Source organism: Sardina pilchardus, chromosome 24, assembly GCF_963854185.1.
Source record: "Sardina pilchardus chromosome 24, fSarPil1.1, whole genome shotgun sequence".
Lineage (NCBI taxonomy): Eukaryota > Metazoa > Chordata > Actinopteri > Clupeiformes > Clupeidae > Sardina > Sardina pilchardus.
In genome coordinates this window covers 11408146-11423567 of record NC_085017.1, presented here as the reverse complement: position 1 = coordinate 11423567, position 15422 = coordinate 11408146, and the positions used below count along the sequence as shown (strand labels likewise).

Here is a 15422-nt window from a genome sequence, read left to right as displayed (position 1 = left end):
TCCAAAGGCCAAGGGGACTTTATCAGGGTGCATAGTGTCCTGGATCCATGAAATAACTGGCCTTTAAAAATAAAAATAAAAATCCTCTATGGGAATTTAACATGGGCGTTCCAATACTTATGACCCCCTGTATTTAAGGAAAACATTTATTTATTTACAATACATTATTCATTCACTAAGAAAATGAATGTCCTTAAAGGTTGCATAGTTACTCATTATTTCATTTAAGGCATTAAGATACATTTCCAAAAGATGATTTTATATTTAACTTTAAGCATGCGTTCTAATACTTTTGGACAGAGGTGTACATGTTTGTAAGACAAAGATTTTAAAAGGTTACATTTAAATTAAAGAAATATATTTGTGTGTGTTAATTTGACTGAATCTGTCAACAGACAATTGCACGCAGGCAGGCAGGCAGGCACGCACGCGCACACACACACACACACACACACACACACACACACACACACACAAACACCACATAAGGACTCCACAAAGATTACAACAGATTTTCAGGTCACCTAATCAGGTGTTTTATTGAGAACAGAGTGGCAAGTTAGTGAATGTGGGGAGAGCCAAAAGCTCACCAAAAAAAGACAACTTTAAAAATGCTAATGTATAAAAACACAATGAGCGACCATACCAGTTCCACACACACCCACGCGCGCGTGGGTGTGTGTGTGTATGTGTGTATGTGTACACAGATGCACTCAAAAAACATAAACACTGTAATGCTTGGCCTCATATTTGGTTAAGGGTACAAACATCCAAAGTTTACATAGAAAAAAGACAGACTCATAGAAACCAGTCTTTCAATTTCACACACACACACACATTCTACAAACAAGGGTGTCTGTGAGCACGGGACATTCCGCTGTAAGCAGACGTCTGTGTGTACATGTGTGTCAGAGGTCAAACAGCACATAGTGGGGCCCGGGCCAACAGGTGGACCATGTCAGCAGTATGTAAAAAAAAGAAGAGTATATGTACAGTAATAGACGTTTACAGGTCAGAGAGTGTAACTTAATGAGTGTGGATTGGGGATGAACTTGCTATGAGGACACACCTGCTGCAGTGGGATACTTTCCAGCCAAGGTGGCATCTCACACAAATACACACACACATACACCAGCATCGAAAAGGAGTGTTTAGCTAGTCAGAGCCTGACAAAACATGCCCTGGTGGTGTATGTGTGTGTGTCTGTGCCTGTGCTTTTGTGCTTGTGCTCCCTTAAGGCTAAGTAGTGTCTCATTCACTTGATATCCAATTTGAAATGAAACACGTCCAACAATTATAAAAAATAATAAAATAAAACAAAACTAACTAACATGCATTCAAATATCCAAATCCAGAATCTATCCAATCAGATTGATAACACATCTTAAAAAAGTTTGGGTTTCCTGTAGCATTCAGTAATGGTACAGGCAAGTACAGACTTTTGCTATACAATATTGATGATATAGAGATATGCCCAATGAGATCTCTTGACGATTGCTGATAATTGATATGTCACAAGAAGACCAAAAGGAACCATGAAGCTGCATCAAGATGCCTTGTGAGTGTATGTGTATGTGTTTGTGTGCATGCAGTTCTGTGTGTGTGACCTGAGCCCGTGGAGATGTATCTTATGAGCTTAAATTAAAGAACAATGTGTATTTACAGATAAACTTTATTTTACAGCTAATACAGCCCCTTTACCCACTACAAATAGAATATTCACCATTCCCCCACGACCCATGATATATTGTTATTGATTATTATCATCATTATTATTAATACTATTACTATGGATAGCTAATTGTCTTTGTACAATGCAGAGGATCCGTTCAATCCTCCTGTTTCTGAGTGTCACTGAACAGTTTTATAAACATTCCTGGACCTATGTAAACGTTCTTTAAGCTTCTGTCTTGATACAAAAGGCCAGGTTCACTAACACCCACCCACCAGCAGAGGGAGACATTGTATATGTGTGTTTGTATGTCTGAAAGAGGAAAAGAATGAGAGATTCAGAGAGATAGAGAGAGAGAAAGAAACACAGTAGAGATTGTTCGAGATGGCGGTTAGTGTTAAGTTGACCTGCACGCGTGACCAGCAAAAGGTAAGTCTGCCAGAGCTTACCACACTGACCAGCTAACCCACACTCACTTCTCCGCTCCTTAAGTCTCTCATAGCACCAGAGGATTGGAAGGCACCACTTGACCTTTCACCTCGACTGATCTCCTCACGTGCTCTAGACGCTGCTCAGCTGTCTGCGTTTCTGTCGTATTGCCATGTTTGTATTGTCTACTTTCATGCGATAACAAAAAAATAATGTTTTAAAAATAGTCATTCAACATTGACCTACTCCAGACACTCAGCTACTCCACAATACTCCTAGACTTCAACTGATCCTAACAATCCCCACCCACCCTCCTTCCAATTTGTCCAATTTCTATTTGTTTGCGTGTATTTGTCGATGGAAAATATTTATTCTCTATGGAGACAGAAACTCTTATGGGGGACAGAGACGAGAACAAGAAGAGGGGTCAGACAAGGAGATGAGAGGAAAGACGAGAAGAGAAAACGGTAGCTAAGTAAAAAGACTTACGGAATAAATTACAGAACTTATTAGTCGTAATATGTAAACCTTTTCAGTTGATATGTGTGTGCATGTATGCAGGTGTGTGTGGTGTGTGTGTGTGTGTGTGTGAGTGTTATGCGTAGAACTCCTCTTGTTTGTCAGGCTTGTGGTAGGTGACAGTGGCTTGTTTGGGCTCTTCCAGCGTGTAGCTCCCTTCATCCTTCTTCTTCATGCGGTAAACCAGAAGCATGACGAGGAAGGCAGCGAACAGAGCACCCACCACACCGCCCACGATCACCGCTACAAACAAAGGAAGAGAGGGAACGTTACAAATTACACACACACACACACACACACACACACACATAAACAACACACACACACACACCATCAACACTAGCGTGACAGAAGAGCCACTGACACCACTGCATCGCAATGTGGATGCTGATGGGAAGTCTACAAGCTATTATGCTCACTCCAACTACAAAGACAATATTGCATAGAATGACCTCTACAGAGAGGGAGACAGAGATTTTTAGGAGACTTGTTAAGTGGTAAAAAAATGTACCGGTCCATGCATGAACTGGAATGCTCGAAAGCTATAGCACACTCATCAACTTGCACTGACGTCTAGAATTAAATACAAGTGCAGGAGCACACCAACTAGCAAGCGGTCCAGTTCCAATTCAGGAACACTCGAAATTGTATGTTACTACCCACAAAGTAGAGCCCTTGGAGTTCAGACGGAGACAAGTTAGCATTTTTCTCAGAAAGCAGCATCTATATGGCCACAGAAGCATGTTTGGAAAGGCATCTGGACAGGGCTCTGAAATGGCTTGCCCGAGATTGTTGCAAGGATTTCAAATGGAACTTCCCCAAAGGTCTTGTTCCCTACTGGAGAGAGAGGGGTGTGTGTTTGGGGGTGGGGTGAGGAGGGAGGGGGGCACTGATTGAGGGCCAGGGAGTGCCTGGGAGGAAGGGGTAAACAGGGCTTCATTATGGGGACTGTAATTACTGCAGAACAGCTTATTAAGAAAACGTTCCTCCTTTAGTTGTCTTTTTTTTTAAAACAAAGGGGCATTCAAACACACACGCACACACACACATGCACACACACACAGTCTTTACATAGTTTTACTCTGTACTATTGGTTTATTTGGTCTAATTCAACACATCGAATTGTAATATATGCTGGTCTTTCATAGGGCTGGAAATCTAGTACTACTGCATCAGAGAAATACGGGGATACTAACAGGGGCCTTTTAACTTTCTACGAACTCAATAAGCACACCACAGGCACTTTCTAAGACGCTACCATAATCTCACTACGAAATCATTTCAGATTTCTCCTCTTTACCTATAACCAGGAAATCAGCAAAGACCACCGCAAAGAGCCCACCAACCAATACAGCTGAGGAGAGACATCAGATGAGAGAGAGAAAGAGTGAGGTATGTGAGGAGAGGCAGTGAGTAGAGTCGGATGGCATTCCATTCCATGACAGTTAGGAGTTGGAGAGACAGGTTCTCTTTGAAAGGAAACTCAGACGTAAACAATTATGGGATTTGTTTGCATTTGCTGTATACATTGTTTACTATCTGACATAAGATCTCTGGGGCTGTGTTGATCTGCTAAACATGCTAAGGAGCATGCCTCTCCTGATATAGAAGTCTTTGGAAAATATCTAGACTAGAGTAATCCATCTGGTATTACAATAAACACTCCTTCTACCATAAAAAAAGCAATGAACAGACTATAATCACACCTTTATGTACAGTACACTTGTAAAGATGGGCAAGACAGAGTATTGTCTAAAGTGAAACCCTTATCTTATCATTTGAAGTGCAAAAGTACACTGCAAAAGACCATCGAGGGAAAGAAAAAATCCAAGGCACTCTTCTTTTACTGAGCTGACCACTCGTAGTGGCACAAACAGCCTTCTTCAGGGTGTCAAAACTTAAAAAAAACATTCTATAACACAGTCCTGTAACACCTTCGCGTCTAAGCTGTACCTTTGCTCAGAAGAAAAGATCTGGTGTTTCAGACCGCCGGAGGCTAAGACCAGCTACAGACTGTTTCCATTACGTCCAGCCTTGTCCGCCTATCTGGAGTATTCCCAGAGGCCTGGCTATTAGTGTGCATGTGCATGGGCCTTCCTGTCAATGTATGCAGTCATTATGCTTGGACATGGTGTGGTCATCTGAGAGGTGCAGAAATGTGGTCACCACCCAAGAGTCCAAAACGTTTCAACATCAAGTCCAGCAAAATGTTTTTTTAAAAAAATGCATGGAGTATGTTTCATGAGTGGTTTAGATGAACTGATAACTGATGAAAATATGCAGTTATATGGAAAGAGGGATGACGAAATGAAATGATAAGTTCCCCTGTTGAGGTAGAAAATTCTTCTCCTCACAGTCACTCACACTATTCAAAAAGCTGTTAACTCGTTCTGTTACTGTACCCAGCCTCGCCCTCAAAGTTGTACAACACATACTGCCGATTTGTATGCTGCATTTTAGTATGGGATTAGTCAAGAGAAGGTGCTCTGAAAAGATGGGCTGTTATATGAATATTCACCTATGAGGACTTCTTTCCGCTCCAGGATGTTTTTCTGTGGGAGCTGAGCGGCCGAGCTTCCCACCGTGTCCACCGTGTTGCCCGACAGGTCAGCCTCGGCCCCTTGCTCCGGCACGCTCCTGTCAGTTCCCAGGTCGTTGTCCTGGCGACTGTTGTTGTCACGAATCTCAAAGTCGTCACTGGGTCCCAGCGCCACCTCATTATTCACCTCTTTGTCAGGTGCCTGTGTCTGAGGAAAGATAACAGGTGTGTGTGTGTGTGTGTGAGAGAGAGAGAGAGAGAGAGAGAGAAAGAGAGAGGGAGGAAGAGGGAGAGAAAGACAAGGAGAGAGAGAAATAAGTATAAGTATACTTTTTCGATCCTGTGAGGGAAATGTAGTCTCTGCATTTATCCCAATTCGTGAATTAGTGAACACACACAGCATGCAGTGAATACACATCGAGGTGAAGTACACACTAACACAGAGCAGTGAGCTGCCTGCCCAACAGCAGCACTCGGGGAGCAGTGAGGGGTTTGGTGCCTTGCTCAAGGGCACTTCAGCCGTGGACTGGTCGGGGATCGAACCGCCAACAACCAGTTACAAGCTCAAAGCCCTAACCAGTAGGCCAGGAAAAAGGAGAGAAAAACCCTAGCCTGGGTGTTCCCATCCTGCCTTGCGCGGTGATTTCAATCACGCAGCTAAGGCAGTCTGGAAACTAACACCCACATTTTCGCCTGATGTTGGCGACCAATCACAGAACAGGGGAGAAAGCAAGACCATGATGGGCTATTTGATAGACATCCGTGGCGCCCAATGAACAGATCTGGGCATTCTTTTCCAAATACGAGAAAATGAACGTCTGGTTGCCAGACCACGTCTCATTTGAGAAGTGGTAGGCGCTAGCCAGGCTAGGAAAACCCCAGAGCAGAGATATAAATCAGATAAACGGTCTACTGTGACCAGTGTCCCTGGCCCTTGCCTCGTCCTCCTCATGAGCCTCTGTACTTTCATCTTTGTCTCTGTGACATGGGATGGAATCAAAACCATCTGAGAGATGTGAATGATAAACTTCACAACCATCTAGTCATCAGGTTTATAATGATGGCCCTTGACATTTTATTTTTTCACTAAATGAGCAAACAGCTCAAATATCCCTGTCATCTGTTGCCAACACAAGAACAAGCTGGCATCAAGGTCATAATTGTGTGTGTGTGTGTGTGTGTGTGTGTGTGTGTGTGTGTGTGTGTGTGTGTGTGTGTGTGTGTGTGTGTGTGTGTGTGTGTGTGTGTGTGTATGTGTGTGTGTGTGTGTTTGTGCTTCAGAGAGTAAAAGTGGCCACATGTATTGGTTCTACCTATGCACTTAACACAAGTGATCTCATCAATTAGCTGCTCTGCCTAGCTAAGGAGCTGTGCTAAGTAGCATCAGCTGGTTTAAATGAATGGTTGGCACAGACATGTGGTAGGGCTTTTACTTTCTGAAACTGGATATTTCCACCTCTGTGTGTGTGTGTGTGTGTGTGTGTGTGTGTGTGTGTGTGTGTGTGTGTGTGTGTGTTTGGTTTGAACCACTGGAGGTGAGCTAGAAGCTGGAACTGTGTGTGTGTTTACCTGAGTTGTGAAAGTGGTTGGGATGCTTGTGGTACTTTCAGTGGTGGCTGGCAGAGGGGGCATGGTTTCTTCTTCTTCTTCTTCTTCTCCTTCTTCTTCTACTTCTTCATCGTCGTCCACTTCCTCTGTCGGGGCCGTGGGCTCTGTGGTGACTGGTGGGAACGTGCTCGTGTCGTTGTACGAGGGCGTGTCCTCCTCCGTGGGAAGGTTCTCTGTCGTGGTGTCCCTGTCCCAGGGGATTGTTGGGAAGGGTTGCCTGGGCTCATCTGTGAGGAAAATCTCCTCCTCCTCCTCGGCGGTGCTGAATTCCTCTGGGCCACCAGAGGGGGCCAACATATCAGGAGCAGGAGGTGGAGCTGGACTTGTGGTTACCATAGGAATGGAGGAGGCCCACAGGGAAATTGTTGTCCTTTCTCTCTCCCTCTGCTTCTCTTTCTCTCGCTCTGCGTCCCTCCCCCTTTCTCTTTCCCTCTCTTGCTCCCTGTCCCTTTCTTTCTCCTTCTCCCTCTCTCGCTCTTTAACCCTTTCTCTCTCCTTCTCTCTCTCCCTGGCCCTCTCTCGTTCCCTCTCCTGCTCTCTCTCCCTCTCCTTCTCCCTTTCTCGCTCTTTCTCCCTTTCCCTCTCTCTCTCCCTCTCTCTCTCCCTCTCCATCTTCTTCCTCTCTCTCTCCTGCTGTAGCTCCTGCTCCCTCGCCCTCTCCTCCTCCTCCTGCCTCTTTGTGTCCTCCTCCTCGGTGAAATTTTCCTCTGCACCACTGGCTCTGTCGGTAGCAGGGGAGGGGGATGGGGTGCCGCTGGGCTCAGGTGCTGGAGGGGCAGAGGGGGCATTGCCTGTTGCCTGGGTGGTGGAGAGAGGGAGGGGCTCGGGAGTGGTAAAGGACGCATCCAGCCTCGTCGGGTTCACCTCCATGTCGGGATCGACTGAGAACGAGACGGCGAGAAGAGAAAACAGGAGACAGAGACGTGAGAAAGGCAGGGACAGAGAGTGGACAGAGAGACACGAGAGCAGAATGACCAGCTTTAGGTGGTACGACAAGGCAAAACCAGCTAAATTACCATCGTAAGCTGGGTAAACCAGCTGAAGGTATACTGTATGTTTTCACAAGGTTTTGCTGGTCTAGTTTGCCAACCATCATAGTGTGGTCAAACAGGTTGGTTAACAAGCTGGTCAACCAGCAAACCACCATAAGCTGGTCAGGCTGTTTTTTTTACCATGTCTTAACATCTGATTTGTCTGCCACACGGAGACACACTAAGACGTTGATGCAGCACTGGGGTACACAGGGCTGTGTTATCCACCTAAAGTGCTGTGGAATGCACTTTATCGGCATACAGTAACACTGGGGCATTCCGGACACACTGTTCCTCACAACATGTTTTCAATTACCTCAGCTTTGATGTGGTTGGTGTGTGTGCGTTCCATGGCCATATGTTACTAAATGCCCACAGACACACCTCATGTTGGGACACGGTTGCACAGTAAGTCATTCATATAGCGACTGAACAAATGGTTTTAATCAGTGTAAACATATCAAAAACAAAACAATGTAGCACAGGAAAAACAAACCAATTCATGAGAAGTAGAAGTAGAAGTAGAATTCACACGTATAGATAGAACCCAAATACAAATATGTGAATATTGTGTAACACACAGGGGAGCAGACTTTAAGTAAGACACAGCACATACACAAAGACAGACGATCCACACCCAGATTCCTTCTGATTAACTGATCTTATTTACACTAATCAGATTACTACAGATCAGATGATCACACACACACGCACAGACACACACACACACACACTAAAGACAACAACTTATTCAACAGAGCAGAGAGCAATTCATAATGTTAGGTACATTGTGAGTTTGTAAAGGGGCCACATGTGAGAGAACATGGCGTCCAGGCTAATGTTTGCTTAGTAACCTATGTGTGCTTGCACTGAGTGAGGTGGGGAGTGGATGTATGTGCATCCATGAGGCCTGCTGGTATAAGAAGTGACAGCTGTTGTCTTAAAATCTGCAGTGTAGATTCCTGGCACAACCACCAGCTGGTCTCTCTCTCTCTCTCTCTCTCTCTCTCTCTCTCGTTCTCTCTCTCTTTCACACACATACACACACACACACACACACACACACACACTCGCTCAGTCACACAGACTCACAGCCGGAGCCGGAGCCGGAGAAGAGATCCTCGTCGTCATAGAACTCGTCCGTTGACCCCTCGTCATCTACCAGGCGACGTTGCTGGGCCTGTGAGAGAGAGAGAGAGAAAGAAACAGTCTAAGCCTTTTCATACTCTGAACTCAATTTACCTCATGTGATTGAGAGAGTGCAAGAGAGAGAGATGGAGAGAGAGAACAGGAACCAGCAGGAGAGGGATGTAGACACAGCAGAAGAGCTAGAGGGGGTCGTATTTGCGAGAAGAGGAGAAACTGGGTGAGGTTTTTTCATGGTCAGGATAGTTGTTATGGGAAACCAAAAGTTACCCACCACCCCCACCCACCCGTGCAAACCAAGCCAACTAAGACAACAATCTAGGACTTACATAACACGTAATAGACATCAAATAGAACTGTTACAAATATCAAGTAAATATCTTAGAATTGACCAACTTTTAAACAAACATCAAGGAGATTATATTTTTAATTATAAAAATTCAAGCAGACATTTCATGGCTATGTTCAGTGAGTGTTAAACATTTGAGTAACTTGAAATGAAATAAAACTGAAAATAAATCTGCATATAAATACATGAACCATGCCATGTTAAAGTTTTGGTTTTGAATGCTAATTTTATCAACCAGACCCATTTCTATCAACTAGTTTTGATGTACAAGTGGAGACTCCAACAAAGTGTTTGATTACTTGAGTCACTGATAAAGTTTTGTCTGTGAAAAGAAAATATGACTACTCTGTATGGACAACAACAATATAAAAATGATTTTTGATTTTTGTTACAATTTCAATAGTCGTTCACAAGTGTTTTATTTTAGACAAATATACTGTGAGGGATAATGACAGATCCAAAGAAATACACGACAGGACCTCTACTTTGCTTTCTTAACACCTTCCAATCTTCTGAGAAAGGCTTTTGGAACCTGGCAGCAGGGATTTAGCCCCATTCAGCTGCAAGAGCATTAGTGCTGTTAGTCACTGATGTTGGGTGATAAGACCTGGCTCACAGTCAACGTTCATCCTAATGGCTGGCGCTCAATGGGACTGAGGCTCCATGAGGACCCGTTTTGTTCTTCTGCACCAAAACTCTGAGAGCCAAGTCTTTAAAGAGCACTCTTTGTGCACAGAAATATATCATCGTACTGAAATAGAAAAGAGAAACCACCGCACTGTTGCCACAAAGTTGGAAGCACACAGTTGTCTGAAATATTACTGCATGTTCTACCCAAAAGTTTTCCCTCAACTGCAACTACGGTTGCTAATCCAAGCCATGAAGAACATCCCCAAACCCCTTATTCCTCCTCCAGCACACTATAAAGTGTGCATTATACATTCAGGAAGTAACTGCTCTCTTGCAATCAGGCAAATTTCACATTTTCCGTCACACTGCCAGATAGTGAAGTGTGAGGCCAGACAAGCCGTCTGCTCCAATGTGTGCTAGAGTCCTGATGGAGTGCTTTACATCAGCCCAAACAGGGCTCTGCCCTGCATGTGGTGATCTTGGCCTCGTGTGCCACTGCTCAGCCCTGTCACAACGCTCACAGTGCTGTGTGACAACAGAGACTAAATAATTTCTACACACTACGAGCACTTCTGCACTCTGCAATCCCACTCTGAATTTGTGTGTGATCTGCCACTCCGTGGCGCATCTACTGTTGATCTTCAACATTAACGCCAACGTCGGTTGACCGGGACAAATCTAGCGGGGCAGAAACTTGCTAGGCTGATTTACTGGAACAATGTCAAACCTTGTCATTATGGCACCTCTTTGAGTCTATTCAGTATGAACTTTAGTACGACAACAAGACTGAAACATGAATCGGTGGAGTTCACAAGGCAGCATGCTTTTATTTTTATCCTTCTGTCAGCATAGAGTTTGTCTTAGGAATGCTGACCAGCTGATTAGAAAGCATATCAAACCATCAAAGCCACTAGCCACTAGAAACCAAAATTATGTACTTGACTCAAATATATTCTTACATACATAGGCTACATAAAGATATGTTGAAGCTGGGCAAAACAACAGTATGGTGTGTTACAGACATTTCAAACACAGTCTACCCTTTAAGTTGTGGTCCTTGACCCTATAGTTTAAGATGGTTGATATCTGTGCTGATCTACCAATCAAATATGCTCCTCCCCTCAAAACTCCTAAAGTAAACTTTAATTGGCTGCAGTTGAGTCCAAACCACTTTGTTTATTTGTCAGTCAGCACCAGAGCTGTGTATAAACACCGATGTTTTTTTTTGTGAAAGCACTGGACAGAATGAAAGGGCCATGATTTTTTACTATACACTGTTCATATACTGTATGTACATTTTTGTTGGCTGAGATCTGCTTCCCCTTCCCCTAGGTATAACAGCAGTCAGTAAATGTATTACAAATTCAGGATTCAAGGCTAGGATAAGAAAAAGAATTCATTTTGAGTTGATCTGTCCTATAATTCATCCACTGTGGTGATCTGGATGAATCCTGTCTTCTATCCTTTGTCACATATATATTTTTGTAAGGATTAAAGTGCCGTTGACATTCTACAGTCTACAGAGTCATTAACATTAGACATTTCACTAGCCTGCCTGATACAGTGCAGGTCTTCTGTCTTGTGCAATGAATGTAAAATATGCCTAAGTGCAAGTGTGAGCAACATTTCAGATCTGGTATGACTAATGTTAGTATTCCAGAACTGTAAACAGGCCTCTGTTCCTTAAATGGCCAGAGCCATTTTTGTGTTCCTGCCAGAAAGGCTGAAGGCTTGTTTTTGTTTCTGCATCACAATTTACAATTGCACAATACTGATACACATTATAATGTTTAACATGCCTCCACACTTGAGAAAATTATTTTGATTATGTGCACAATCCTCTGAATTTCAAAATAAAACGTACAGTTTCTTTTGAATATTTGCCATTGAACCTGATATCAGCAAATAAGAAGTGATTTCCATCCTTTGAAATTGTATATATAATTTCAAGTAGTCCACTACTATTAGATGTACGATCTGTTATAATCATTTATATCTATATCGATATCTATATCTTTATAAACCCTGTGACTCTTTTTGAGTCTGCGTTGCAGTACATGTTAGTGTACAATTGCAAACATGTTCATATGGTTTTAGTATCAGGTATACAGGGCTGGAAAAAAAAATAAGAGACCACTGCACATTTTCATGCTACGGTGGCTGAGTGACATTCGAAGGAGTTGATGGTCATTATTTTTAAAATTAAGTGACCACTACAAATTTGAATATGACCATCAACTCATTCAAATGTCACTCAGCAACTGAAGGACATCAGAAAAATGTGCAGTGGTTTCTTCTTTTTTTTCCAGAGCTGTATGTGATGAAAAATACTAATGTAGGAGGAAATGGACTGCTGGTAGCTGTGACAAGATAGAACATTCACGTATAATCATCCTCATAGCACTTCACCCATGAAATTCAGCCAGTAATTGAACAAATAATGGGGAATATAGTTGTTTTATGACCATATAATAACCCTTTTTACTGATCTTATTTACTAGCAGCACATGTTGTGACAGAATTCTATTTTCTATTTTGAACAGAATTCTACCTTTCTATTTTGCACTGTATTTGCCATATTAGGCCTACAGATTAAGTAAGAGTATCTTACACAATCCTCACACTGCTGGTTCATAATGTTCACCCTGGCTGGATAACTACGGCAGGGCCACGAATGTTATTTCATCAGAAAACCAGTTGTAAGCCTGGACAGGGACGAGCATAACCAAATAAACTGAGAAACAAAATAATCCTCATAAGGGTCTATAACTCCTCCAAGCCCCTTAATATTTTTGTACAAAAATATACACCAAAAATACACAAAATATGTCTGAACACTGTTTTTACTGCTCTGCAGTGTCTTATTGATAGTAGTTTCATGCTATTGTGTATGAGTGGACAGCTGTTTCTTAGCGACAATCCTTAATCCCAACAAGCAATCCCACAATCCTCTGAGATTAAGAGCATGTCACAGACACATATGGGCAGCAGGACTGGACAGAGACGTAGACTGGTGTCCCTGCTGTTTGATCTAGCCTATTGACCTTGTTAATGGGAGCTCCAAAGCATGCTGGGTAATATGTTCAACATTTCCCCCTTGATCAGATGTTTCTCTTTGTTGTATACTACCTCACGTGTAATTCCCTTTGGATTTACAACTCATCCAAATAAATAAATATAGATGCAAAGACTGAGAAATAGCACTAGCCATGTGTGCATGTGTAGGTATGATGCCGTGTAGGCATGCCTGTGTGTGTGTGTGTGTGTGTGTGTGTGTGTGTGTGAGAGAGAGAGAGAGAGAGAGAGAGAGAGAGAGAGTGTGTGTGTGTGTGTGTGTGTGTGTGTGTGTGTGTGTGTGTGTGTGTGTGTGTGTGTGTGTGTGTGTGTGTATGTGTGTGTGTGTGTGTGTGTGTGTGTGTGTGTGTGTGTGTGTGTGTGTGTGTGTGTGTGTGTGTGTGTGTGTGTGTGTGCACGCGCATTTTAGTGCCCGCTGTGTTTGAGGGGTGCTTACTGAGAGTCTAGTGTCATAATCTGAGTATCTGCCAAGCTAATACTTTACACTTAATAATTCATATTCTGTACAGCCTGCCAGTGTTTCTGTCCCCCTAGCCCAGACTCTATAGATGTCACTGCTGGCACTTGTGATAACTGGAGACTTCACACCCATGACAATCAGAATCATCACCATTGCAAGTTGCTTTTCTCAACACATTATGAAAATATGTGGGGAAAAAAACAATGAGACATAGCAGATGAAAGCAATATAAGTAAACAACTGTCGGCAAATATCCGGGGCAAATTTGCACTGTATCAGATAAGAAAGCCAAAGTCCATGGTGTTTTGATTTGACACACCCAGTAAATGGGGTGGTGAGACTAAATTGGGCACAAAACCATGATAATCACTGCCGATGAACACTGGCGTGGATAATATGTCCGCTTCGTAATCTCGTATCCTATCATTTCCAACTGCCAGGTTTTATTAGTTACAGCATATACACATTTTAGATATCAAATGTTTAGTGATAGAAACCTAGTTTACAAGCGCTTTTGCACACCTCTTTTATAGGGACAGGTGCGTTGGAATAGGTTAACCAGTTATACTTAAAGGAGAGAATCCCGCACACTGTCCATTACACATGCAAACATTTATTCATGACGTTTCGATCATAGACCTTCCTCAGGTGAATTTCTAGTGATAAAAACCTAGCATGGAACACTCTTAGTTTATGAAGGCATTGTTGGTGCAGTGAAGTGGTGGCACAACACATTATTAGCTTGTCATGTGGTCCAAGCTGTTGCTAAGTCTGGTGTGGGACATCAGTCCACAGTGGAAACAGCATGCACGTGAAAGGTGCATCCGTCTCTCCCAGCCCCAGTGGAAATGAGTCAGAGAGCCAGTGGTGGGCTTCCTCTTATTCTTCTTTACGGCATTGTCATGCACAGTGTGCTTGCTCTCTTCAACACAGCTATGATTTTATTCATGCAAGATATTTTCTTTACACGACCTCTTCACGAGAACTGCATGGTGATTAAACAGCCAATACAGAAACCTACTGAGAATCAGCTCTTTCATACCCAATTGCATCAACATGATCCTTGTAATGGGAGTCATGAATCAATTCAATAGGAGCACAAATATTAGTATTACTAATTTACACAAAATATAGTATTACAACTAGATATTAGATTAGAAGCCATTAACACAAACCAACAAATCAACATGTAAGTTAGACCACAAAATGACATGTCATCCATAGTTACCGTTATTACTTTGCAGTTGCAAACCATTCCAATTATGTTAAATAAGATAAACCTTTATGGAGGAAACAATGCCAATACAATAGCATTGGCATGGGTAAGCGCATAGGAATTTGTGGATACAAGCCTAAGCACTATACAAATGTGCCGTTAAGTTGCAGTCTTGGAGTCTTGGAGTCCTGCCAGAGTGCCATGTCCATGGAGTGTAAAGGTCTCTGTGTTAAATAAGTCCCATATGCATCTGTTTGTGTGTATATTTTCCTTGATCATGCACACACTATAGCATGCAATATTCAAGTGTTTAGTTTGCTGAAAATAAGCATGTGAGATATCTGAGAGCAATAAGAGTGCGTTTTTCTGAAGGCTGACCTGATTAATGGGCTCATGGGCCCTGCGTCTGTGTGCCAGTGTGAATGGAGTCTCTCTCCCTCCCCTCACGGGCTGCCTCTCGGAGGCTTTATGAGGTGTCTGGCGTTTCTAAGAAACTTTTCAGAGACGCTAAAAAATGCAACATGAACAGAGGGGTTGGGACGCTGCCTTTGTGCATGTGAGTGCCTGTGTGTGAGCCGCGGAGCTTTTTATTTGCATGTTTATAAATGTGTGCACTTGTTGAAAATACATGAAACATTGTGTGGGACAGTGCCATCTAAAGCGACGACTAGGGGGAACAGGGGGAAGAGTGTCTATGTGGATTACGGTCCCTGAACATTAAATCCCATTTTACTTCACCTTGCCAATG

At 43.0% G+C, this 15422-nt stretch overlaps 1 protein-coding gene across 1 annotated transcript in view; it reads right to left on the bottom strand.

Annotated features, from left to right (window-relative positions):
• Nucleotides 1–510: 510 nt before the first annotated feature.
• The window catches only part of sdc3 (syndecan 3), a 28258-nt gene continuing 13346 nt past the window's right edge, over nucleotides 511–15422 (bottom strand). The window contains exons 2-5 of the mRNA XM_062529418.1: nucleotides 8891–8978; nucleotides 6729–7648; nucleotides 5139–5367; nucleotides 511–2863 (exon numbers count right to left, since the gene is read on the bottom strand). Of these exons, the coding sequence (XP_062385402.1) occupies nucleotides 2697–2863; nucleotides 5139–5367; nucleotides 6729–7648; nucleotides 8891–8978 (1404 nt within the window). The 3' untranslated portion in view covers nucleotides 511–2696. The remainder of the gene's footprint in view (nucleotides 2864–5138; nucleotides 5368–6728; nucleotides 7649–8890; nucleotides 8979–15422) is intronic.